General features: G+C 39.3%; 1 protein-coding gene across 3 annotated transcripts in view; it reads left to right on the top strand.

The window, feature by feature from the left end:
* Positions 1-2,521: 2,521 nt before the first annotated feature.
* Positions 2,522-26,969, top strand: part of OLA1 (Obg like ATPase 1) — a 107,480-nt gene continuing 83,032 nt past the window's right edge. Inside the window, exons 1-4 of one of the 3 annotated variants that reach the window (XM_064451626.1) lie at positions 2,522-2,668; positions 2,955-3,055; positions 4,917-5,060; positions 14,765-14,892. In XM_064451626.1, coding sequence (XP_064307696.1) covers positions 2,955-3,055; positions 4,917-5,060; positions 14,765-14,892 — 373 coding nt within the window. In that variant the 5' untranslated portion in view covers positions 2,522-2,668. Of the gene's footprint in view, positions 2,674-2,954; positions 3,056-4,916; positions 5,061-14,764; positions 14,893-26,969 lie in introns of all 3 variants that reach the window. The other 2 variants (XM_064451627.1, XM_064451628.1) reach the window with 2 other exon arrangements.

Genomic DNA, 26,969 nt, shown 5'->3' with positions numbered 1-26,969 from the left:
ATTATTGACTCATTAATTTAAAATATTTTTTGTACAAATTATATAATTAAAATAATGCTATGCAGGTAGTTAACTGTCTTCATTCTATTTACAGATTGAAATTATATACTTGTTTGTTTGAAACAGCAAATGGAAAAAAATCTTTATTCTGAGAACTGTCAGTATAGCCCTAAATTTACATGCTGTGTTACCTAATGCCTCCTAGAAATACTGACTTCTGAAACTGGTCACTTCTTCCCAGAACTGACCTGAGGGTCAAATCAAGCCTTGTGTCTAAGACTGAATAAACAGGCTTTGCATTCCTGAATTATTGTTCTTAGGGACAGCAAAACTGATTTTGTAGAGCCATTGCTGAAGCAGCACATACAGCATACAGGTTATTATGATAATGATTGCTCATTACGCTAAATTCCTATTTACAGGTTAAATGGAACCCCTGTGTGGAGATAATTTTTCTAGCGCAATTGTAGCACAAATCTTGCAGATCCCTTTTACTTCCTCCTTCCCATTTTAGCAGATTCTGCTGGACAGAAGAACCATGGCAGGGTTTAGTGCCCCTCTTCTGGACATGGAGATTGGACTCCTCGTCTGCAGCAACTGTCCCTGGGGTTCTGCTCTTGCTTCCAGCTCTGAGGCACTGGGCCTGGGAAATCAAATGACTTTTCCTCACATTCTAGTTTTCTGTATGGAAAGGATGCAAATATTAACTTTTGTAAAGTATCGGGGGGTCCTGACAGCAAGGAACTAGGTAATTCTTATGAGCTGTTACAGGAAAAAACCCCTGATGACTGACTGCGCCACTCGCTCAGGGCTGCAGAGTACTTCTGCCTATCCAATTGGTGGCTTATTCCCACACTGTGTGTCTGCTGGGGAACTGTGAGCGAACTGTCCCTCAGAGAAAGGGTCACACACAATGGTTGGAAGAGTAAACCTAAGTGAGTTTGGTTGGAAGAGTAAACCTAAGTGAGTTTTGTTACCCGTAGTCTAGAGACAACCCAGCCAGTGAAGACCATGTCCTACTCCTAGGGCAGGAGAGGGTGAGGAACCCCGGAAAGATGCTTCTTTTCCATGTGGATTCCTCAGACTGGTTTTGCACCTCACACAGCCCCAGTTTGGTGGTTTTTTTGCCCCGTCACCTCTCTTTGACCAATTTCACCACTTGGCACTTCACCCCAGAGGCATGCCTCTGCGCCTCACTGATTTTTGGGAGTGGGGACAGAGAGAGGGGACAACTGCTTCTTGCAGGAATGAAGCTCTGAGTGGTGGGTGTTCTCCTCATGGCTTGCTGCTGTGGCTACCAGCCCTCCCACTGGCCTCAGGCTTTGGGAGCCCAACAGTCGCCAGCGCTGGCCTTACCCTGAGCCCTGGAGCTGCGTGGCACCAAACTGAGAGCCCAGGGAGTAACTGGCACGGCTGAGGCTTTGGGTCTCCGCAATCACAGCAGAAGAACATCAACATCAGTTCCCACCACTCCTCTTCTGTGTGTTTGTATTGAGGTTTTCAGGTTTTAGCCAAGAAGGTAAAACAGTAATTTATTGTTGATGAAGGGACCAGCATCCTGCCTTGTATCAGGAACAGTATGGCCATCTGGAGTAGGGCAGTGATCATGCTGCTGTACTCGGCACTGGTGAGGCCACACCTCAAATACTGTGTTCAGTTTTGGGCCCCTCAGTGCAAGAAGGACATTGAGTTGCTGGAGTGTGTCCAGAGAAGGGCAACAAAGCTGGTGAAGGGTCTGGAGAACAAGTCTTATGAGGAGAGGTTGAGGGAACTGGGGGTGTTTAGGCTGGAGAAGAGGAGGCTTGTGGGAGACCTTATTGCTCTCTACAGCTACCTGAAAGGAGGTTGTAGTGAGGTGGGTGTTGGTCTCTTCTCCCAAGTTACTAGCGATAGAACGAGAGGAAATGGCTTCAAGCTGCATCAGGGGAGGTTTAGATTGGATATTAGGAAAAAATTGTTCACTGAAAGAGTGGTCAGGCATTGGAACAGGCTGCCCAGAGAGGTGGTGGAGTCACCATCCCTGGAGGTATTTAAAAGACGTGTAGATGCGGCAATTCAGGACATGGTTTAGGAGCAATGGTGATGTTGGGTTGACGGTTGGACTTGAGGATCCTAGAGGTCTGTTCCAACCGTAATGATTCTACAATTCTATTAATGTTTGAGTTGTATTAAATTATAGGATTTGTGGGTATCTTGTGGCACAGTTGTCCTTCCTCTGTGTGCATATCCTCTTTTTAAAATTAATGTATATGCTTCTGCTGGTAAATGGCCTGCTGTTTTATACGCATTGTAATTTATTAAGTAAATGCAGTTACATGGGACTATCGTGTGCCTGCATAATATTCGCTTTTTTTAGCGACGATCTTCGGTGCCGCTAGCACCAGGCCTCGCGTTAAGACCACGGATGCCCCGGGACGGGTTGGGGTGGGGTGGGGTGAAGGGGGGGTGGGGGGCGGGGCTGGCGAGGCGCGGAAGGTGGCACCGCCCCTCCCCGGGCGACCTTTCCCCTCGCGCCGTTGTCGACCAATGGGCGGCCTTAGCCCCGCCTGTTCCGCCGGCGTGTCCGCGTGCGAGGGGCCGCTCGCGCCTCTTCCTCTCAGCAGGGGCCGCGCAGCCCGGCTCCGCCGGATGAGCCGAGCCGAGCCGAGTTGAGCTGAGCTGAGCTGAGGTGAGGTGAGCCGAGCCCGACCGCCCTCCCTCCTCTTCCCCAGGCCCCGCGCCGCTCCGCCGGGCTGGGGAGGCGGGGGAGCGCTGTGGGGGAGCGCCGGGGCCTGGGAGCCGCCGCGCCTCCGGCCGGCAGCGCGGGGCGGGGGCGGACGTTCCTCCCCGGCCTCTCCGAGGCGGAGGCCCCGCTCGGCGCCGCGCTCCGCCTTGCCGGGGGAGGCGGGTTGCGGGAGCGCGGCGGGGCCCGGGGCTGTGCGGGGCATTCAGCGTGCCCTGCTCTGTGGTTTCAGATGCCCCCGAAAAAGGGAGGCGACGGGGTTAAATCGCACCCGATCATCGGGAGGTTCGGGACGTCCCTGAAGATCGGGATCGTCGGGCTGCCGAACGTCGGGTAGGTGGCCGGGGTCGCGGGGCGGGGGCTGGGACCGGCGGCGGGAGGAGCGGGCCGGGACCGCCCGGCAGGCCGGCGCTCCCCGCTCTGCTCAGTTTGCTTCTGCGCCAGGTGGAGTGACCTGGCGCGGTTTCTGGGTGAAGATGGGCGCCTACGGAGGCGTATGCGAGCTGAGGGTACAAGCTTTTTGCTCTGCGATAGGTTTGTCTTTAGCTTGAACCGCTTATAGGTGGAGCGCTCTAAAACACTCGGGCAGCGTGAGGCTGGTATGTACAAGCCTGGACAAGATAATAGTGAAGAATTAAAAGGGGAGAAGTCTTAGCAATTGCTGAGCTTTATAAAATACTACGCCTTTTGCATTTCCTTACTTCCACTGTTGTGTGTATGTACACGTCTTTACGCAGACACATATGCACGCATGCACGTGCATACAAATTCCTTTATATTTTATTTTTTTGGAGAGTATGATGTGTACAGGAAGGGGTTAATGATACCATAAGTGCCATTAGCAAGGAAGAGGATTTCCATTCTTGAAACTTCTTCAGAGTCTGTAATGAAAAAAGTCGTTTAAGTTATAGTTTAGGAGAGATGATGGAAGGTGAATCGTTGTTCTCTGTCACACTTCTCATCTGTAGTTGTTATGGCTTCTCAAAGGGGCAATACTTAAGGCGCTTAGAAAGGATGATGGAGTACCTGGAGAATATCTGTGTGAAACTCTTGGTGTTAATTTGTGTATCATATTTCCTGAAAGAAGTTCTCAGCATTCACAAACTTTCAATCTTTAAAATATTAGAGGAGAAGTCTTTGAGCATGTTTCAGAGCCAGAAGTACTGCTTTTTTTGTCCCTTATAATTTATTTTATTTTTCAGTATGTAGGTAAGTTGCATGCCAGAAACAAAATATTTAGCAGTAACTTTGTATAACATGTCAATAGGGAAAAATAGCGTTTGCAGTTATGTTATGATGTAACTTCCAAAGAAAATTGTGACTGACTTTTGTACATGTTGGTGTATGCAAGGCAGCTTTTAGATTTTTTTTTTTCCAGTGGCTGGGAAATTATGTGAAACTAAAAAAAAAAAAAAAACAAACCAAAACACCCCACCCCCAGAATATCTATGGTAGAATATTCAGGACTTAAGAACTTCACAGTAACTCAAGAATTGCTCTCTTCTGGTTTAGTGAATGCCAGCTAACAAAATCTGCTACTTGGTTTAAGTGAAAAAGTTCTTTTTTTTCTTCCTGATACCATTTGCAGATTTTTTCCATTGATATTTAATAAGGATGAAAATTGGTTGGTAAGGTAGAACTGTATCTTCATATGTACAAAACATTACTTGTAAATGATTAACTGAGGTGGTTTGCTTTTTATCCCATTTTTCTCTTTTGATTGTTGACTTTTATTGCTTAGATACTGAAATTGTGTTAATACATAAATAAATCTGAAGAAACAATATATTTGTGGAAAGAACTGGTGAGTCTTGGCAACACTAGTTCACTCAGAATTAGTTTCAAGCATCCTTATTGGTTCCTCACTTTGTGCATGAGGAAGACGAGTAGTGGCCACTAGAGCTGTGCTCTGCTTTTGACTTAAAATTTCTTTGCTAACTGACACGTGTGATATAGTCACTTAGAGGAGTTTTCAAGGGCAGGGAAGAGAGGTAAACATCATTGGGTTTCAATGGGACATTTCATATGTGTATTTGACAGTATCTTGTACTCAAATCAGAGCAATGGTCACCGTTATTGAAGTAAAGGGCAAGTTCAGCATTGCTTTTGGGTTGGAATACGATGTGTTTCTATCCAGCCCTTTCAAATGCTTCTAATTTGAACTTCTTTAAGAATGTGTATGTTTTGTTTATAGGAAATCAACATTTTTCAATGTTTTAACAAAGAGTCAAGCAGCAGCAGAAAACTTTCCTTTCTGTACTATTGATCCAAATGAGAGTCGAGTACCTGTGCCAGATGACAGATTTGACTTCCTATGCCAGTATCACAAACCTCCAAGGTAACTCAGATTTTTAATGTTTTTCTTCAGTTAAGCAGCTGAAATAGTATTACTGAACCCAAAGTTTTCATAGAAGTTTAATGCAGCTATAGTGTCTTTAAATAAGTTTTTACTGACATCTGTTTTAGAATGTGAAATTATATATGTACCTGGATTATACCTTCCCCCACCAACATGACCTCTGTGGTATGGGAATGAGAAATCTAGGAGCTGCTAGTCCTGGCTCAACACTGTTTGGTGCTTGTTGTTCAAGGTAGTGGCTCCCAGGTGACTTGGAAGATCCTCTGAAGAGTTTTGGGAAATGAATAGTGGTGGACATACATAAAGTGTCATGAGGTTGCTCATTTGTAAAATTTCTACCCTGTATTTTGCATTGTTCAGAATATTGTATATGTTGTAGGTAGCCAAACAAATATCTATCAACATACCTCTGTCTTCAGTCCTTTGACAGTAAGCTTATGGGCAGCTTTTTTTCCCCTGACTCCCTCCTTTTTATAGGCTCTGCTACTTGTTACCTGGTATATTCAGGGATATTCCTACAATATGTCTTTTCTAATTGTTGCCTTTTTCTAGGAGTGTATTGATTTTGTCACGTCAATGGTTTTTGCTATGGACTGGTTCCATAATCTGCTTTATATCTTCAGTGCGGGAACTGGATTTTTGCTTGAACAGCAAAACTTAAGGTGTTTTCAGAAAACAGAAACTTAAATAGATGCTTGACTTGTTAATTTCAGCTTGCAGTTCCTTGCAGAGGTATCTTGAATAAAGTGAGTTTATGTAAATCACAGGGCAGCTCAGCATGCATGTCAGTGATTTTGTTTGATGTCTGGGCCTCAGTTTTAGTGCCAGATCATGCCCACAATTAAAAAAGATCAAAAATCCATTTGTTAATTTTCAGGTCCAAACAAGTTGCTTCTGCCTGTAATGACTGTGCAATTTTAAAACACTGAAAAATGTGTTAATATGGAACTGTTTAGGTGGATTGTTACAATGCGCTACCTTGTTTTTCCTGCTCAAATGAGTATTAAGTGTACTTGTTAATCTATGGATCATAAACCAAAACTCTGCTGAATTTGAGACAAAACTTTCTGGCTGTTGATCATGCAGAGATAATGGTGTGGCTTTTAAGTTTTGTTGACAATTCTAAACTGTAATGTTAGTGCTACTGTGGCCACATCAATAATCTTTTTCTGCTTGCTTAACTATGAATGGCTACTTCTAAATTAATAGTTGAAGTGACAGATTATTTCCTCTCCCCTCATCCTGCCTTTGGCCATCTATCCTTACAGGGAGTTAAGGATAAGCTAAGATTGTAAATATCTGGATGCATGTTCTTTGACTTGCAAACTCTCTCTCTGGAAAAATGTTGCCCGTAAATATTAAGGAAAACAGTGTATTTACTGAATCTGTATCACTAAATACACTGAATTGGATAATAAGCTGGACATATATAGTAAATCAGCTTTCATTTGAACAGTTTTTTGACTTTAGGAAAGTATTTGTTACTTAAAATCAATGGATGTGGGGATTAATGGGTAGTTACAGCTCCTGAATTCACTTATGCTACTTATATGATTTTAATATTTCACTGTAGCAGTAATAAAGCAGTGATATTTAGTGGTAATTCAATAGCACAGTAGACTGAAGTAACTCTTCTTGGGCTGTTTGTGCTTGTCTGTCTGAGACTAAGGAAAAGAAAGCTGTGATCATGAAGATGTACAACTGAATTGTAATTTAAATTCCTTAATTTCTCTTGTATAGTCTTGATTTTATTCTTCATCTTTATGTAATACATTCTGTGTTAATTTTCTACTTGTTTGGATTAGTAGACGTAATCAATCTGTGCATGCAGTCTGTTTTATAAACAGTGAGTTCTCTTTAAATTAGACTCTTGTCTAGCCTCAAGATTTTCTTTTAAAATCTAAAGCATTCAGGTTTTTATTTCCCATATGTTACACTTAGTCATCACAACTGCAGTCATTGTTGGGAGGTGTGGAGAAAATAAAGGGGACTTCGTCTTCAATAAAATAATGTATGACAGGCCAAAGCGATCTTGCTTTGATGTCTGCTGTGAGCAAGGGGAGGGAAGAGTGGGACTGGGCTGGGCTGGCAGTTGCTGTCTGTCACACTGGGCTGAGATTGCTCCTGCTACAGAGGGACGGATTCTATTGCTGAGAATATTGCTAGTATGAGTTTGTGGCTGTTCTGCCCTCGGAGGAAGAGTTAGGCTCTTGAGGTACCGTTTGTTACTTGAAGATCTGTTCCTATCTCCAAAAGGAGAAAACATCAGGTTGGATGGGACTGGTGTGCAGTTACTTGCTATCCCATGCTGAAAGCTGACTGATATTACTTAATTGGAAATGTAAATGTTTGTAAATGAAATCATGTAGGCAACAATTTAGAGACTTGCATAAAGGTAAATCTGTACTTAATAGATTAGGATATGCTGGCAGAACTTAAAACCTGTGCTATTTTTCTTTCTGCAGCAGTGGTTGATACATATAACTGTTTACAGTAAATAAGTTCAGTGATATAAACTGTATATGGAAGGTGGGTTCCAAGAACCTCTGCAGCTGCCAAATGAATTAAATAAGCAAATTTCCTTGAGCTTTAATATTACCTATTACTCACTTTCTGGTGTGGATGAAATTGTGGATGTTAAAAAAAGAGGAGACCTTAATATATTAAAAATAATCCTGAATGCTTGTTATTGTAATGTCTTAGTTTATATTCTGTTACTAACTTAATTTATGTATTGAAGCTACTTATTTGTTTGTTTAAATTTTACAAAATATTCAGTGTAAACTCATAGTTGTTACATTGTGCCAACATGTAGTTTTTTCAGAAAGGAAAGACTGTTGGCTTTTTATTTTGTTGTCCTCCTACCCCTGTTCTCCCAACATGGGTACTTTCAGGCAAGACTTGACAGACTTGAATGAATTAGTTCCAGTTTAGTAATTGGAAAGAGAATATTTCCTTTGGACTGATTCACTTCAGCAGGAACTAGAGCAGAAAGGTGTATTCTTCCCCCTATTCCAAATCTGTGATTCTTAAGCAGGTAGCAGAGGATGAGATCTGCTAATTCTAAAATGGAAAAGAGATGTTCTTCATCTCAGCAGATAGCTCCTATGTTGAGAGTGGGGCTTTCCTGGAAGCCAGAAACAGTTGATCTGTTAAGTGCAGGTAATATTGTAACAGGACATTTTGTCTTGAAGTGATGGGTTTCTTACACAGGAAAAGATCTGTGTGTAGCACAACTAAAGAAATTTTAGTAACTTAATAAAGCTATTCTTGTGCATTTTTTTTTTCAAAATTTCATTAAAGTGCTGCTTAATCACCCTAATCCTAAAATATTTTTTAGTGTAAGTATGTCAACCTGACGTCATTTGGACAAATGAGTTGTGCCGTAACTCACAAATACCTTGAAAGCCTCTGAGTATGTAAGCCTACCAGGCTTAGCCCATACAGTCCTGCCTGCTACCACAGCTGTAGTGTACTGGCGCTGACCAGGAGATGTGTCACAGTCATGACATTTGATTCAAGCCTCGAAATGGTTTTGAGTCGGGGGTAGAGGAAAGTGCTATTTGTTTTTATCTTGTGCCCCAGATAATCTCCTCACTGCAATTATTTGCATTCTTTCTTCTTTACTTTAAACTATATGATTAACTAAAAGAAATAGTCAGGTAGAAGCAATGTAAGCCTAAGCTATGTTTTAACTGTAAATAGTTAAAACTGAAGGACTGTATTGTCTGATAGTAATCAACTGGTATGAAAACATTAATAAAAGAAGTTATTTTAAAGCCTGTGTTTCTGCTTCCTCCTCTGGTTAAAATCAAACAAGACTTTAAGCAGGAATGAGTAAAATGTAAGTAGTTTGGTTCATTCTTTCTCAAGTTACCAGTATTCATTTGATTCCTTGTTTGTTTGTACCTGTAAGCGGGTGCATTGCCTTGCATGTATGTGTTCACAAAAAACAATGCTAATTGCAACCACAAACATGTCTACTTAACTTAGACTGTTTTTAATCTATCTTGGATGTCCTTTCAAACTTAAATTTTAAAGCAATCCTGGTCATCTTGCAGGAGGGTAATATGTAAAGTGCACTTACGCCTTGTCAGCTCTAGCACTGTCCACTGTACTTTAGGATTTCTACCCTTTTTGTCAGCAAGTTGCTTCGGTTTGTTCTGTTGCATTAGAGATTGCTAATTTTCACGCGTTCACATCTTTAGTGCTCAAGTGATGGTTACTGAACTAAATCTGAGTAACTTCCACTGTGGTCTAGGTCGTGAAAGTCCTGTGTAATATTAAATAAAAGTTCTCTTGAACTTATTGTAGGATAGCATGCTCAGATACTGGATAAAGTTTTGAAGTAAAAATTATGCAGTTGTTGGAAAGTGCACCTTAGAAACTAGATCAGTGGGACTTTTTGAATGACATGATGTGGGACTTACTCTAGGTTTAAAAAGAGCATTTATGTAAATGAAATCCACCTGTAATTCCAGAGTGAAACATGATGGGATATCATATCTGATGGTGTATCAGCATCTGTAAGAGAATCCCGTATTTTACAGAAAACTGAAAATTGGCATGTATATATTGTTAATGTGCTTCTTCCTTTGGTGTTACTGAGTTTGCCTGCTCTTCAGTTAGTTCTGAGTCTGTGTAAATCAACTTGGCTGTGATGCTTGTTCTAGCATTGCAAACGAATAATTTGCCAGCAGTGAATGAAAGACCTGAAGTAGTGGTGACTTGAGCCATCTTTTCTGCCTGGTGGGAGAAGGCAAAATGTAATGAGTTGTATTTTGCTGGTGTAATAACTTACTGAATGGTTTGAGAATGCAGGCTTTTGATATACATGGGGCGCTGAGTATGTGTCTTATCCATATTGAAGCTTTTACCTTTTTATAATTCATGTAAATTTAATTAGCAGATTTCTCACTTCTGGTTCATGTGCTACTAGGTTCAAGATGACCAGGGTTCACCTGCAGTACCTAACTCTTCAGAAGCAGATTCCTCAAATTACCCAATTACCCTGTGAAATATTTTGCTTACATTGGTCAAAACTGCTCGCAAGATTGACTGCAGAAGCTATAACAGGGAGTACAGTCTCCTGGACGAGGGAGGGACTGTGAACTGTTCTTTTCTGTTTGGAAATGAGCCAAAAATAGTGGTGATGACAGACTGGGAGTTGAATGGCTTTCTAAGAAGTCATTGCAGTATATGTGTTTGCCTTCTATGTTGGTACTTTTACTTCAGGTCATTTGTGAACTCTTAATGGGTAATTCCTACATAAATTATATGAATTTTTGGGAAGAAAGAGTTCCCCTTTTCTAACAGATTTCAAATAAACAGCTTTCAAAGGCAGAACAGCCTGTGCTGGAACTGGGAGATGAATAGCACATTTGGCTTTACCGAAGAGAAAAGGGGAGCTGGACATTTTACCCTAATACTGAAGAATCTGGCCTTTTTGGTATGTGGGACTTAGGATGAGGTAGAGTTTGAGTTGAGACAAATTTCCTGAACTATTCAACAGATTAATAAAAAGTGAGTGTGTTAGGAGAATTATCAACCAGGCTTACTGGAAAATTGCTGCCTTTTCAACTTAGTTGAAGCTGTAATGTGGTTTCCCAGGGATGTGAGATTTCAGTAAACTGTAGTAAATGCTGCAGAGAAATTATTGGGGTATTTCTTTTATTGGAGAACAGAGATTATGGAACCCTAGAAGAACAAAAACCCAGGGAGAGAAACAGCATTTTGGTTATGATGTTTCAATCTAAGTCAAAGGTTCAGGTTTATGCCATGTGCAAGGTTTCTCAACTAAACAATTATTTGTGGAAACTTAAGAAATGTATACTTCTGCCCCTCAAACTTTTTTGGGAAAAAGTATGCATAACAAATGGCAGATACTGTATGTGTGTGCATTTTAAAAGAAAAAAGGTAACTGGTTGCATTGTACTCTTCAGTACTACTGTACTGAACGAACAGGTCAGGTAAAGAAACTTCTTGCTTGTTTAAGTAACTGTTTTGGACAGAAGTTTGAAATAAAGTTGGTGACAAATAGGTCTCCTACCCTGCAAAATCCATAACCCTGTGGATGTATAAGTCTCCTACTCCTGAATAAGTACCCTAACCACTGGACTACAAAACTGTACTTTCTTTGGCCCAGTGAGTCTTGTGGCTCATATAGTGAAGGTAGTATGCTAACACAAAACCACTGTTGCTGTATTTCTAAGTGAGGTGAAAAATCCTTGCTTAAGGATTGTACCTATGCCTAAAATATAGAGGTATTTCTGGATTTGGTAATCTGTTTCATATTATACATACCTGTGACATGCTTTATGGTAGACTGGTGTTGAACTGATTTGTACAAATGATCAGCTGATGCCACCGGTTCCTGATGATCATTTGAGGCTCAGTGACATTATGCTAATGCTGACGAATAAATCTTAAGAAATGGAAATTAACCTGTTTGGGGGGATGGGGGTAGGGTGAGTGAAGAACGATCCAGTTAAGTCTTCTACATTTAAAAGAACTAAAACACACTCATATATGGTACTTCCCCCCCCCCCATTCTTTGCTGTGTTTTGCGTTTATTTAGTTTCATAATGTTTATTCTTTGTCCTTCAGACATAGGCAAGTGTGGCTGGTTCGTGCCTTTTTCTGCTTCTCTCTGTTCATCTTGCTGTGATGAAATAGAGATTTAGGCTAAGGAAGTGGGTTGCCAAGAATGGGGATGGCTTTATTTTGCTTTGCAGGTTAGCTTTGTGGTATGCAAGGTAAAGGTGAGAAAACATCCTGGAAACCCGGATACTGGTCTTCAAAGGTCTCTTGCTTCTGTTGGTCCATTGTGAAATAAATGTGCTGGGGTTTTCTTTCCATTATCTGGCAAATGAGGTTGATTCTGGGGATAGAGTGGTCCATCTGCATGTGAAGGTCTGTCTTGCTATAATGTGGTGTCTTTGTAGTGAAAGTGTGAACTCTTCTGATGGCTTGCCAGGAAGTTAATATGGTCAGAATGATGAGAGGGGAGCATAGTATGGGAACATTTCTACCACCACCTTTGTTTTTCCTAAAACACAGTTTAAAATGACAATGGAGAAGTGCTTTAGAGTGGCATTTTTCTGCCTTGCTGTTGACTTAAGTTATGTGTCAAAAAGCAAGGAATTATAACAATTCTGACTGGGAAGTTGCTGCTGTTTCTTCTGAGGTGTGTATTAGCTCAAGGGTTCTGTCAGGCAAAAGGAGTTACTGGGTTAATGCATTAATAGAGTTACTGATTCTGTCTTCAGAATGTGCGTTACTCTTGGTACTGTGTTAAGGATTTGTGTACTGGTAGTTTTAAGAAAAAAAAAGTAGTGTGCCAAGAAAACCACTGTGGGACAAAAATGATATTTAAAAAAGTTTTTTTGTTGCTTCAGAGTATACTTATATTTGTGTTCTTTCTACTGCACTTTTCATGGGCCTAGTGAAGTTTAAAGCTAAAAGTCAACATACTGTATACCTGAATTTAAGTAACTCATTCTATGCTGTAAATATTTCCTTGTGTATTTTTTTAAACTCACTCTTCTGGGTATTGTGTTCTATTCATGCTTGTTTCTAAGTGCATCACAAAGGTATTGACGACATGTTTCATGTCATTAAGTTCCTAATTTATTATACCTCATGGGTTTAGTGGTACTTTGAACCTCACCTTGGTAAATAAAAAGATTTTGTTCAGTGAAATCAGCTTACTTGAAATAAATATTTTTTTCTTGGGTAGCGTTAGAGGAAGACAGAAAACAAAACCAGGATAAGATCTCTGGCTTTTGGGTTACCATACTTCCAGAAATAATGATGTTGCATACTAAAACAGACTCCAATGATAATTTCTTCCCAAATTAGGGAGCTCATTTCAAGTAAGGCAGCTCATCTGCTAATATTAAACTGTTGTGTTATTTGCAGTCACATGGAAGTGGGATTGCACTAAAAATAGAAGTTGGAACTTGTTTTGTTCTACCTAAGCCTGCTGCTCTGAGCAGAGACAATGATCCATAGATTTCCTTCCATAACTACAGCTTTTTCTGTTTGGGCCATAGCCACCATACCAGGCAAGAGGATAAGAGGAGAGGGGTGGTTTTCTGATGTTAGGGAGTTTTCTGCTGTTACAGATTTTACAGCAGTCAAATATTTCAATATTTGAAAAACCAAATATATTTATCAGCAAGTTGTCACACTAATGAAAATACAGCTCAGTTTGGGATGTGGGCAATAAAGACTTCAGAATTGTAATGCTGTTCAGAGAAGGTTTCTGTATAGGGTTGGCTAGGAGATCACTGGCTAGGTCATCCCTAGCACCCATTCACACCTATGTGGTTGCTTCTCTCTGTGAGCAGCACTGCAATGGTAGGTCTCTGGAAAAGACATCTTAAGGTAGACCACAGAATGTACATCTTTAGATTTAAATCTCATGTTGAAGAACACTTGTCATAAAAGAAAGCTTTTCCTTGCTTTACAAACAAGCACTGTATGCTCATGCAGACTAAATAGCGTAAGTCACACCCTTCTTATCGTTGTCATTAAAGATATGGATTTGAGTGTTTTCAGTCATACTCAGTGAAATAGTGAACTGTTGTATTAAACTTAGCATAGTGCTAATGAAATGTAATGCTGATAATTTGAAGTGTTTGGAAATTAAGTAGTGTTCCAGTTATTTATTTTGTAGCCATCAAGTTGGAGATCTCGGTGACTATAGTGTGCGGTTTCTGGTCTTCTGCGAGTAAGGAATTTACAGCATTTCAGTGTGGTTCTGTCACTGTTTATGATGTTATTTGCCTAGACCATATGAAAGTGCTTTTAGTCAGCACCTTATCACAAAGTTTTAGGGTGGTTTTTTTCCCACTCAGCTGGATTTTGAGAAGTAATTTTGTTTAGAATATACATGAAAAGATTAATGCCCACTAAGTTATTTGCTCATTTCAAAACAACTTGAGAATCTGCAGAGGACAAACGGCTTGCAGTTTATAAATTGCCATATGAATTTCCATAGCTCTAAAAGCTTTTTTCCATTTTTTGTAAGCTAATTTGAACTTCATGACTACTCTGTTGTTGCTGTATAAAACATTGTGTAGACACGTCTGCTAATCCACTGCTGTTAACAGTGGTGGAAAACATCACAGCTGTTTACTTTACAATGCCAGCTTTATCTTAACTTGTTTTCTGCTTTCTTTCAAATTGTTTGCGTTACCCTGATCACTGCTAGTTTTAATCACCACTGTATTAAAAAAATGTCCTTGTCTTTTGAGAAAGGTGCTTAACTTATTGAACTAAATGGTAACCTTAGAGGTGTGTGATAGCAGAGTGCAATGGCCATTTTTGTGTCTTATCCCTTTAGTATGAAAAATGCTCATTACGGATGACTGACTTTATGCCTCAGTGTTCCAGGCCTGGTTGATTATTTGCATAGTTTTCGGTATGATTCCACACTTAAACTAGTTTACTTTGTTTTGCATGAATAATGACAGAGAAATCAAAGAATTATTGATGTTTTACATGGGAGGGGGGAGTCTTGTCTTGTAGTCCTTCCACCTTAAATAAGGAAGAAAGCTACTGTCAGGTATGACTTCTAGAAAAAAGAAATGTGAATTTTCATGTTCTGAGTTTAATTCTGTGCCAGAAGTTTTTGCTAATATGCTTCAGTAATGAAACTTTTAACTTTTATATTTCAGCAAAATTCCAGCCTTTCTGAATGTGGTGGATATTGCTGGCCTTGTGAAAGGAGCCCACACTGGCCAAGGCTTAGGAAATTCCTTCCTGTCTCATATTAACGCCTGTGATGGGATCTTTCATCTGATGCGTATGTAAACTTACTTATATGTTCTCTGTAGCTTAAGGGACAGCATTGTTGTACTCTTAAGACTGTGGAACAAATCTGTTACTATTTTAACTTTTACCATTCAATTCAAAGTTATCAGGTTTTGCGTTTTTCCAACCAAGAAAATCCCCATCCTTTGCTATATAATGGGTGCATCTTTCTTCATTTGCATTGTGCTGAAGGAACTTGGTTTTTGGATGTCTGCAGTAATGGTTTGTTGTTTTCTATTGCCAGTAGGGCATTGCAGTTGCTTTGTTTAGTTTTATAAAGGAGGGGGAATGGAATGTGATAATAAAAGGCTGCAATTGAAGTAGAAAATTAAAATACAGAGTTGGTAGCAGGCTCTGGGATGCTGTTCCTTGTAGGGCAAGCCTCACTTCTTTCCTTTTCCTGATTTCTGTGTGACTTATGTTGAGTCTTGTACATGCTCCCCGCACCCCATCTCTGTGAATTCTGAACACTTCTCAGGCCAAGGGCTTTGAATCTCTTTCTTCACCTATTGCCACAATACAGAACTGACCTTCAGAGTCGTATCAGCAGCACTTACAAACTTGGCACTTGAAAGCACTTGTTTGCCATATACTTGAGTGTTGAAAAAGGCTTCTGGTCTGAGAAGATTGATATTTGTGCAGATTTGAGGAAACTGGACACCTTTGTTGCTGTCTTTTGACCACTATGCAGTGAGTGATGAAACAATAGAACAAAATAAACAAAAACCACCCTTTTTTAATTTGGTGATTGGAGCAAAAACTTTTTTGTGGGCAGGGTGTTTCTAAAACAAAATCCAGAGGCATTGAATATTACTACCTTATAGTACTGATTTAGATGCTTAGAACCCTTGCTCCCATGAGCTTGGTTTTTGAAGCTTATTTATAGAGCAGTGAACTGATGTGCCTCTCTAGTCTGCATGCTTGGTGAAGAGGTAGGTATGCTACCTCAGTCAAATAAGATTTATTATGCATCAAGAATACCTAGACACTGATTTGGTGCAGAGTGCTGGTATTGTGTTTTTCATCAAGTGAGGTAAACTTGGGGGGAAAGATATTATATTCTTAGGCTTATACTGTTGAAAAACAGGACATGCTTTTGGGAACTTCAGCCTTTCTTAAGGTGGTCTAGTACCTGGAAGCCATCTGTAACTGTGTGTGTGTGTAGCATTACTTCTTTGAAAACTTGGCCTTATTTGTATTTTATATCTAGTACTCCTATCTTTTGTTGAAGTTGTTTGATGCATACTTTCAGTAGAATAGAAAGCTATGGGCTATTGATTGTAGCTAAGCAGTTAACATTTAAAATGAAGACATTTTGAACAGGTGAGACCAGATCCTTATTGGGTAGTGTGAAGTAAGTCTTTTGAGCTTTTACATCATTTTAGGAACTAGTTCGATCTGTGAAGGCTGTATTAGTATACATTGGTGTATTTTAAATATTTATAACTACCCAAGAATCATTGCTTCAGTATCTCTACAAAAAAAGGGGTCAGTTTCCCAAAATCCATTGTTATCATGGGATTGTAATTACTGTTTTGTCTGGTGTCAGTTGAGAACAAGTGATAAACTCTTTATAATTGCTCTGTTTTGATACCTGTATCATAAATGCTTGTTAGGGAATAGATTGATACAATAGCCAGTGGAGGAGGTGGCTTTTAATCTATATGTTGAATAATCCTAAGCATTTGTTTTGGGTAGCTATTATAAGGGTTAACACCATTTGTATTTTTTTGGGGGATTGAAAGAGGAATGAGACTACTGTTGTGGGGTTTTAAACCATTTGGCTACTTTTTTCAACATCTATTTCTTCTAGTCTTGCATTTACTTGTTACATGTTTCAGTTTCTTTGAAGGATTCTGAAATGTAATGATTGTGAAATCGTTGTTGCTGTTTTTCTGCTTTGGGAACAAAAAAGGTAATGGAATCACTTTAAATAGCACTTTTTCCTTTTTCTTTTTAAAATATTAACCCTGCCTTTTACGATGCTCTTGCTATATGTTTTAGCTAGAAGAACGCAAGCTAGTGATGAACTGCCCAATAAACAGAAAGAACTTTCAAAATATTACTTAGGCATAATAATAATAATGAACCTAATGCAAAATTTTGTGCTGAGAGCTGTAGAACTACTTTTTTCTTTGCAAAGTACATGTTAGATCTACTTTCCTTTCCCCATAGTACTATAAAAATGAAGATTTGGCACTAAAAAGCTAGTAATAGCCCTTTAGTAAACTAAAAAAAAAATCTATTGGTTACACAGCACAAACTCTAGTTAAAACCTATAACTCACTGAAGTCTTCAACATACTATGCCAGTTTATATTATAAAAATGTAAAAATTTTTACATGCTGTAACATTTTTACATACACCCACCTGTTAAAATTATCTCCAATCTAAAAATCCCTTTTTATGTGTCATAACTGGAGTTCGCACAGTTTCTATCAGGTTATAGAAACTACCTAAATTGCTTTTGTAAATCCCCAAACTTTCCAGATCCTGAGAGGATGAAGCTTCTTTATTGCCCTTTACCAGGGTTTGGTATAAGTTCTTCATGGACTGTGGAACTGGTGCCTTGAGACTGGCTGTCAGTTTTCAGCCTGGTGGGTAGGCACTGCATCTCAGCAGTAATGGAGAAGCTGACTTAAAAGGAACCCAGACAGGTTGTTCCTATTAAAGGAGAATAGGCAGTGGACTGGGGTTGAGGCTTTGTATGCCAGCAAGGTGGAAAGGAGGTGTTGCTGAAGATGAAGGGAAAATGAGAATGATAAAATGCTCTTAAGAGATGCCCTAGGAAGTGATTTGGGGACCATGCTTTTTCAGAGCATGAGAAATTTAGCATTTGTTTTCACCAAGTTTTTGAGACCTGGAACAAATTTTCACCTTTGAGCACTGAAACCGTTGCCTCCTGTTTTTATGCTGTTATAGGATGCACTACTGCTGCCTATGTTAATGGTTCGCATGCGAAGCAGAGCCCTTCAGAGAACTGGTCTGTTCTTACTTCTGGATGCCAGGCAGAAAGTCAACAGCAGATCCTTGTGGGGTTTTTCTGTAGACTTCAATATACTCAGGCGTGCAGACCTTGAAGAAAGGCTTGTTAGGCTTTGACTTAGCTTGGTTCAGTTGGTATTTTTGCAAAAAGTAGTTTCACAATTAACTCACTCAAGTTGTATTAATTAAAGTAATGGGAGGCAAGGAAGTGGCCAGCTAGGAATAGACAGCTTTTGTTGAGTAGGATGAACCTAATTACTGAAATATAGTCCTAGGGTAAAGGTTTTGATCCTGTTTTCTTTATTGATTGAGAATGTGTTGAACTATGTTTTGTTTCGGACAAAAAGTTTGTAGTTTTTTCTAGCTGCCATAACAGAATTCACTGTTGTTACCTCTTCATGTTATGAGGTGTTTTTTGAAGGCTGTTGCTTGTCAGTTTATCCACCACAGGGTGCACAGGTGAGCTGTAGTACACTCAAAGTAATTATAATTACATTTCTGTTGGAACTGTGGAAGTTCTGCATTGTGTTTACCTAGCCTGTTTCTTGCATGGCATAAGGCTGAGGAGAAACAAGATTTATTTCTGTCTGGCTAATCCTCTGCTTTTCTTTATTTAAAAAATGAAAGTACCCCCACCTTGAAATGGTTATGGGATTTTCAGCCTTCAAATTTCCATACACTGTTGCTTTCCATGTGAGACACAGTGTTCATTAAATCAATGAAAATGTTTTTTATGACTGAGGTATATTTTGATATATCTAAAGAAACAGCAACATGTGTGAGAACAGCACGTGGTAGGGTAACAGGACAAGTAAAAGGAGAGGCGAGTTTGTATTGAGCACCGCTGTATTTTTGTACATGATTAACAGCATGAGGTAGACTCTCTTAGCTCAGCAAACACGGTGAATAAGTTTTCCTATACAGAATAGAGCAATACATTGTTGGGTTTTGATACTTCCTATAGATTTTTTCCTGTTAAGCACACAAACTGAAAATGAGTTACTGATATTTAAAATAAACCATTTGATCTCATATACTCTTTAAAAAAATATATTTCAGAGGTTATCCCCGTTTAAGGGTAGGGGTATATTTTATTCTTGCCTGAAACCAATTATGAAAACCTCAAACAGATATACTTGCTTATTTATTGGCTGAGTGAATGGGGAATTTAATTTTAAAACTCTCTTCTGTCCTGGATAATGGTGTCTACAGCATTAGTGCCATAGTAACCTGACACATGCTTTAAAGCAGTTACAGCTTTGTTCATCTTCTGAGTTTCACTGTTTAATTTGAAACATTTCTGACAGTTCTATTTTCCATGTTTCAGGTGTATTATGGTTTTAACTGAGGCAGCAATGTTTTCGTGGTGGCAGGAGGCAGGCTGTTTGAAGATTTTAATAGTGTTTCTTCCGAAGTTGCATGGCTTTAACCACCTTTCAACTTTTATGGCAGATCAGTCACAAGTACTTGTAGAAAATTACTTTCTTTGTATGGTGCACTAAAAATGGCAACCTTGTTACAAGAGTAAATCTGCAAATTACTCTGAAATAATGCTTTGGTGAAGAAAATGGTAGATGTCAGTATTTAGTCCCTGTTACAGCTTCGAGTTTTTGAATGTACTGGATGTTAAACAGCCACAGCTCTTCATGTTTTTGAGTTTCTCTTTCCACTGATATCCCACTGTCCTAGTTATCTAGAAAATATGTTCCACATTTTTCTCTTATTTTTAGTTTCTTTAATGAAATCCAGCCTTTCTCTTCAAAGTTACAGAAATTGGAAGGAAATTTGTCTGTAAAAGTACTTTGCTATCAAATGCTGCTTTTTAATAAATAAAAAACCTTAGGGTTCGATGCCCAATGTTTGAAGTAGGGCAGACAACATTGGCTTTTATGGAAGAACTTGAGTGCTCATCTGCATGCCATTGCCTGGTCTTCCAGTGCTGCAGAGCAATGTGTGAGCTGCCTGTGGTGACATGGTTCTGGAGGAGCACAGGCAGGTGGAGTGGGGAGCTGCTGCTTTTCTCCTTCACCTGGAAGTGCCCTGGCTCCACAGCAGGCAGGGGTAGCTGCCTTTTAGGGGCAGGTTGGGGAGTTTGGTAAGTGATAATCTGTGAAGTCTCATTCTTTGTGACAAGAGTGAAAGAACCATGACGCTAGACAAACATCCCCTGTGGTCTTATAGAAGTGACTGGTGTGACCAGTGTGAATTGGTTCCTAAAAGGCGTTAATTGCCTTTAATATAGTTTTATGTATCTTATAACTGGAAATGTTTAGTACAACCCCTGGTTCTGCCCCCTTCCAGGTTTTAGGTAACTCCTAAACCAGTTAGCCATCGTTTAAAACTTGGATAGATATGAATCATGTGAGCTGAGTGTAGTTTATTCTTATTTGAGATAAACACTAATCAAAACTGAGTTTAACAATATTCATACTGACTGTTGCCCAGCATTTAGAATCAAGTGGACTTGTCTTTATTTTTTTTAATCATCACAAGGGTTATTGGGAACTCACGGTTATACTGCCAGTGTTTTGATTTGCCTGCAAAAAATAAAGTGGTGATAACAAAGTTAGTTAACTGAGTAAGATGCATCCTCTGTTCTGACTTTTTTTTTTACTTTCTGTAAAAATGTATGTATTTTCCGTATAAAGGTGCTAATCATTCTGTAGCTTTTATATACTTGAAGCACAATGCATTTTTTTCTCCATCTTCTCTAAGAAGAAATCATACCTTCTGATTGCTGCTTCTGGAAGCTGGCTGCTACAAGAGAGGAGGCATATGATGATATCACTTAGCCACATTCCACTGCACTAGCATTTCATTGAACAAAGTATGAGTCGCATCTCATCCCTTCAGCATGCATATTCTGTGCATTGGGAATCACAGTGGCTCTGTTTATGCAGCTGTTGCTTGGCTGTGTTGCTTCTAATATCTGAAGCTGTTTTTTCATCTTTATAATGTGAAAACATTCACCTTGAAATGATGTAAACATAGCTGTCTTACAAAATGTTATTAACATATCTTGGTTCGATTTTTTTGGAGGATGCTTTGGTTTGATTTTATATTACTAAATGTAATTGCCACCTGTCAAAAGAAAAAAGTTAGGGTTCATCCTTCACAAAAACATTTCACTGTTAAGCTACCAAGGTTTAAAAGTAGTTTGCACTTATTAAACTTGTTAGTGTTACACAAGCAAGATGGATTTCTGTATGTTATTGTGTAGATAATAGTCTTACTGAGGTCTTATATTCCTTCTTATTTGTTGTTAGAATAACTAAATGTTAAATAAAATATTTGGAGTAACAAACAGTTCAGCTAAACTTTCAGTTAGCTTTCAGTGACTTATCCATATTAAAACAAAAAATTGTGATAGCATTCAAATTAAAGTGGCAGTTGTAGCTGTGTGAAACATTTTATCGTACTGACTAATGCTTGGTTGGTTTTTTGTTTAGGTTTTTTTTTGTAAAATATTGTAAAGTGTTTTGATTCTGGGTAAGGCTTTGCATAGGAGATTTTTTCATCAAAGCTGTGAAAATGGCATTCCTCTACATCTTTAGCAAAATCATCACTAAAACACAAATAATTTCTGTTAGCAAGACTATTTTTGCATTGTATGTTGCAATTTCAGAATATCAGGTCACAAAAAACCCCAAACCCAGGGGTAATTCATCTTAGACCATGTATTTGAATTTTACTTCTCAGCATTCAGATAATAAGCCCACCACCTTGAAAGGGAAGGGAGGCTAATAAAGATATTCCTGGAGATGCATACAAATTTGTTTATAATTTGTTTTTTCCTCATATAGAAAAAAAATGCTTTTGTTGCAGGAGAGGAGGATTTTTCAGAGGCTGCTTAGCTATATCCTATTTCAGACCTTTTCTTCATGTAGATGATAAGAGCAGTCTGTCTCTCTCCAGTGCTAGACTTCTCTCCTCCTTAGAGTGGTTTTGTACCTGCAAGCAGAAACAGAATGCACATGTAACAACCGCTAGATAAATCTAATCAGGCCTTTGCAACCCTCTTGATACTATACCACATTCTGTGTGGTAATGAACAAGACTGGGGAAAGTGCCTTCTGAAGATGGATGAAGTTAAGTTCTGAAGCAAACAACACTGTATAGAGGAATTCTGTATGCATACATGTCTTCCTTCCCCTTTTAAATAAGGTGAAGCAGCCAAAAGGAAGCACATTTGGATAAAGCTTTTTTTTTCGCTTTTGGGCACAGAAGCCAATCTGAGGCAAACACCCCCCACCCTCACCCCACCCCCAATAAAAAAGGGATTGGAAGAGGCAATGAGTGGTGGAAAACTGATTTTTTCAAGAAGAACTTTGTTGACAAAACATTTGTTGCAGGGAAACACATGCAGTTGTCATTAGTGTTGTGTACCAGCCTTAAGCCATCATGGTGGGCTAGTACTGTCTAGTGCTGCTGGATTTTTCTCTCTGGGTCCAAGGGTGGAAGCACAGTAGCCTTTTTGCTCAGAATGTTGGAAAAGAGAAGAAATTTTCATACAGACATCTGCTCAGAGAAACTTCCTGAGAAATAACCACATAGGATTGGAGTAAGCATTTGTGCGGGATCCGGCAGTGGATGTAAGTGAAATTGGGCGTAGATTAGGGGCGAGACCAGGCATCCCATTGGTGGTACAATGGCTGTTACCTTTCTCATGTGCCTACTCTTCAATACAATGATATGGGAAGAAGCCCTAGGATGAAGGCCGATGCTGCAAAGCAGTAGTCTGTTGATATAGTCTACTTAGTAGCGTCTGAAGAGCAGAAGAGATCTTTCTTTGTGTTTTGGATAGTAGTACATTATTGGCCAAAAGGGTGGCAGTGGAATTAAAGGATCAGTGTGGGATTCTTGTGAATCTTCTGATGTACAGCTTTAAGTAGCGCTACACTAAACCTAAACCTGCAAGAGGAGGATATTTTGTACACCCACATCCTGTTCAATAGATAGTGCCAGTGCAGGATCAGCTAGCTTAAGTTGGCCAGCTGTGGAAAACTTTTGACTAATCAGTTTTTTCACTTAGGCAAATAAGATTAATTCAGGAAGGACAATAATGTCCTAAGCTACACTATTGCAGAAGAATTTTTGCAAGACCTGTCATTCATACTTGCCACAATATTAGCATCTCTGAGATCTAGGAAGTCACATTGTAACATCACTCTCATCTCCTGCTTTATTGTTGGTGTTTCTTTCCTTTTGGTGTGCATATATGAACAAAACTATAGTTTTGTACCTCAAAACTGTTTGCAGTATGCTGTTTGCAGCTTTTTCTCACAGAAGAGTGAATTTGTTTGCCTGGGCACGTGGGTGCAGCTTGTGGAAAAGGTGCTAGAAATGGTCAGTGCTCTAGTGAGTTAGCCTTTGTCTTTATGGAACAGTAAATTACATCACCAGGCTGAGGGAAAGTGATACCTGACCTTTAATCCATATTATTCTAAGGCCAGGTAACTATAGTTTAAAGCACAAATAAACTCAGGGGTTTAAATAGGCTTTATTCTTAAATTTGTTACAAGTAATTGTTGTTCTGAGAGCTGAATAAGCCTCCCCAGATATATGGGTATAAGGAGCAAGAATGTATACATTGCTGAGTTTTGTAATTTTAATTCCTGATAATTAAATGAATGTCTCATGAATATACTTTACTTCTTCAGAAGGAGTAAGATAAGATGTGAATGTTCAAATGTTTTTGTTACTAATCAAAAACTCCAAAGTTTGTTTTACATTGAGGTTGCCTCATGATGTCACAAGTAGAATTTTGATTGTACAGTACTTAGAAGGTTTCTTTTCAGTCTCAAATATTGAAAAGTCTGTAGTAATTTTAGTTAATGCTAAATGCTAGTTTACTTATACTCATTTAGAAGGAAAATTATTGTTCTTGCATTCTTCTCTAGCCTTTATTGTAGTTTGATAATGCTCTCATTGTAAGTCTCATGCTAATTGAAGTTACAGTGGATTTTGGAACCCACTTTGTCATTCATCTTTAGCCTAATATCCTGTCCCTCTCTATGCCCAATTTCTTATCAGGACAGATGAAAGCATAAAAATTCCTTGTCTAAAGGCCACCACCCTTGCTAGAGTAGCAGCATCTAATGCCATTCTATTTATAGATGGAACTTGTTAAGTTTCCTCAGCAGGGACTTAAAGCTATGACCTCATAGGCCAGAAACAGGAGAGCTACCTACTGAGCTATGAGGGCAATCTCTCAATTCTAAAGAATACATAGAAAATGTCTAATAGACTGTGCTGTGAGTCATAAAGTACTTGACCAGTAAATCCCCCTCCCCTGAGAATAAAGACCAGGCAGGTTATCTTTACTGAGTCATTGCTATTATTTGACCTACAACTATACTTCTGTGTGTCATATGACAACGTATAATTGCTATTTAGGCAATACAGGTAAGAGTTAAGTTTTTCTCTGTAATACTTCAAAAAATTATCAATATGTGATAGTGTTAGAGGGTGTTCAGGTGACTTATTGCAACGTGTTTGCCTGTTTGAATGGATGTCTTTACTGATGATGCAGGGTATCCTGGCATTAAGACAGTGATAATTTAATACTTTATATGTAATTTCTTCTTTGCTGTGCCATGGACTTTCTTGAAAGCTTGAAGAGAAAAATACTGCAGTTTGGGTCCTGTCAACCCCCCTGTCCCGCCTCACCCCCCCATCCCCGCTTGTAATATGAACTGTGAAAGCCTGTTTTCCTTTGGCTGGAGGAAGACCACCTCAGACAAGGTAAATTCAATTCTTTGTAAGAATTTGGGGACAGAAAAAGATAAGTGGCTGACTGTCAGCTTCACTTTAATTAGCTGCAGTGATTGCATCAGAAAGGTGAGTGGTCTGTAGGCTGAAAATATAGCTTCCCTCTCAGAAAGCTGCTTTCTCAAGAGTGTATTACTCAAAAGATACAGGCAGGGAGGGGGTTTTTTGTGGCTGTTGTTTTTCTTTAAAATGCAGAGTTTTAATGAAAACTTCGAAATAGGCTTTTAGAAGCACTTCTCTGTTTCCTAATTTATACTTAGATGGCCATGCTGCCTAATGCAGCTGAGGGCATAGACCTGTGTTGGGTGTGGAAACAGCAGTAGGAGTTCACTGTTGTTGCTCAGGGACTCTTCATCACTGCCCCATATTGCTCCAGAGTCGAGTATGGCAAGCGAGTATGCAAGTCCATCAATATCAAATGAGCTGATTTAATTATTGCTGAGGCTGATGTGAAATTAGGCGACTTCATATTAAAATAGACAAGGAGCACTTGTACAAGTGATTGTGGTGTGTCATCTGTGGGAGTGGTGGCCTCCAGATGAGGGGAACTAGTTCTTCTGCTCCTGCTAGAGGTACAAGTAGTGTGGCTTTTAGTGCCTTGAGGCAAGATACCAAGTTACTCTGAAGATTTTTTTTTCCCCCCCTCTTCTTCTGTTTAAATAGGAACTGAAGTGTGAGAATTCTAAGTAAAAAGTCTGGAATGACAGTAATGTAGTTGAAGAAGGGATAAAATATATTTGAAGCGCTTGTGAAGAAGAGCAGTGGTGAGCACTGAGAGTGCTCTTTTGTGCTGGCTTATTTTATTTTATTAAAAAGGACGTTGCCATGTCATGGGCCTATGTTCAATTCATATTCCTAAAACAAATGCGCACACATCATTGCACATATGTTCATTGTATTTACATTTATAGTAAGCTATTATGCGTGCAAGTTATTTTGAATGCAGTTTATGCCCTGCTAGGAATGATGGCCCTCAAAATGTAAGCATTAAATTCTCTCTGATTGTTTAGATTTCTTGTATTGGTATTTCTGTGATGTACATACGTGATACTGCTGCATACTGAACAGTGGAGTAAATACTGCAAATGAAGACTGAGAGGAACCTGGCTCTGGGTTTCTTATTCTGGCTACAAGTTACTTATCCTAGCCAAACTAAAGAAGGCTTAGCTATGCCTTAGGCTAAGATATGTAATGGTAAGACTTAATTAAAATATAATTCCTTTTTTTGTGTGTTAGGCAAATCTGCCAGAGATCCTTGGGCTGTCAGATTACAGTGCTTCCTTTTTCTTTGCCCATAGCCCATGCATGCTTAAAAGTCACTGCACGTTTGAAATCAAGAGTATATCTACCTGTACCGAAGGAACTGCTTTAGGGGTCACACTCAAGCAAAAGATCTGTTCAGTAATCCAGTTCAGATGCAGCCTTTTTCAGTCTGTAAGACTGTTTAATAAACTGACAGAAAAACCTTTTGGTTCAGTTTCCTTTCAGAATTGCTATTCATTGGAGCAGTTCTGGTTTCCACAGTGACCAAAATGCTACTTCTAGAAAAATAGGTGTCTGCTCCTTCCCAAGTCGTACTTTGTGCCTAACTTGTACACGGGATAAGTATGTCTTTTGGTAGCTGAAGCAGCTCCGTACTCCAACACCTTTTCTCATCCACATGCTGCCACTTTCTCCTGTGCTGTTGGAACTCATTGTAGAACCATGTAGTAAAATGGCTTTTGGTTTTTAAAAATAACCCTCTTCTTCTTGCTGGGTTATTTTAAAAATAGGTTGTTTCTCTAATCAGATTTAACACATAATCCGGCAAACAGTTGTGCTGTTCTAGCTGAGGGAGCATTAAGCTGATAGGGCAAGTTGAAAAATGTATGTAAAAAGGCAGCCATAGGAAATCAATGATGCAAATTGCATCCTTTTTTTTATTAGCCTTTTTTTTCCTTCCAAGTCTGCAAGGCTTAGACATGTTTTATTTCAAACCTTGCATGTTGCCCCCTGGAGTCTGAGGAAAACTGACATTTTTATGACTGTTGTGTATGCTGGAGATGTTAGTGAGATGCAGGATTTGGTTGCAGATGTGCCTTTATGCTGCTATTGTAATAAGAGTATTGATGTGGAAATCTGCTGACTTCTTTTGGTGAGCCTTCAACAAAGATAGCTGGTATTTTTTCCAGTATGCTTTCCAAAACTTCTCTTCCATCCTGATAAAGCCCAGCTTCACACTGGCTGAGGAAGTTTTAATTTTCTGTTTGGCTTTACAGGTGATCATTTATTAATCGGTTATCAACTGCATCTTGGCAGAAATTCTAAAGGTCT

Source organism: Phalacrocorax carbo, chromosome 5, assembly GCF_963921805.1.
Source record: "Phalacrocorax carbo chromosome 5, bPhaCar2.1, whole genome shotgun sequence".
NCBI lineage: Eukaryota > Metazoa > Chordata > Aves > Suliformes > Phalacrocoracidae > Phalacrocorax > Phalacrocorax carbo.
Note: the sequence above shows the minus strand (reverse complement) of the source record. Positions and strands in the feature narration are given on the sequence as shown.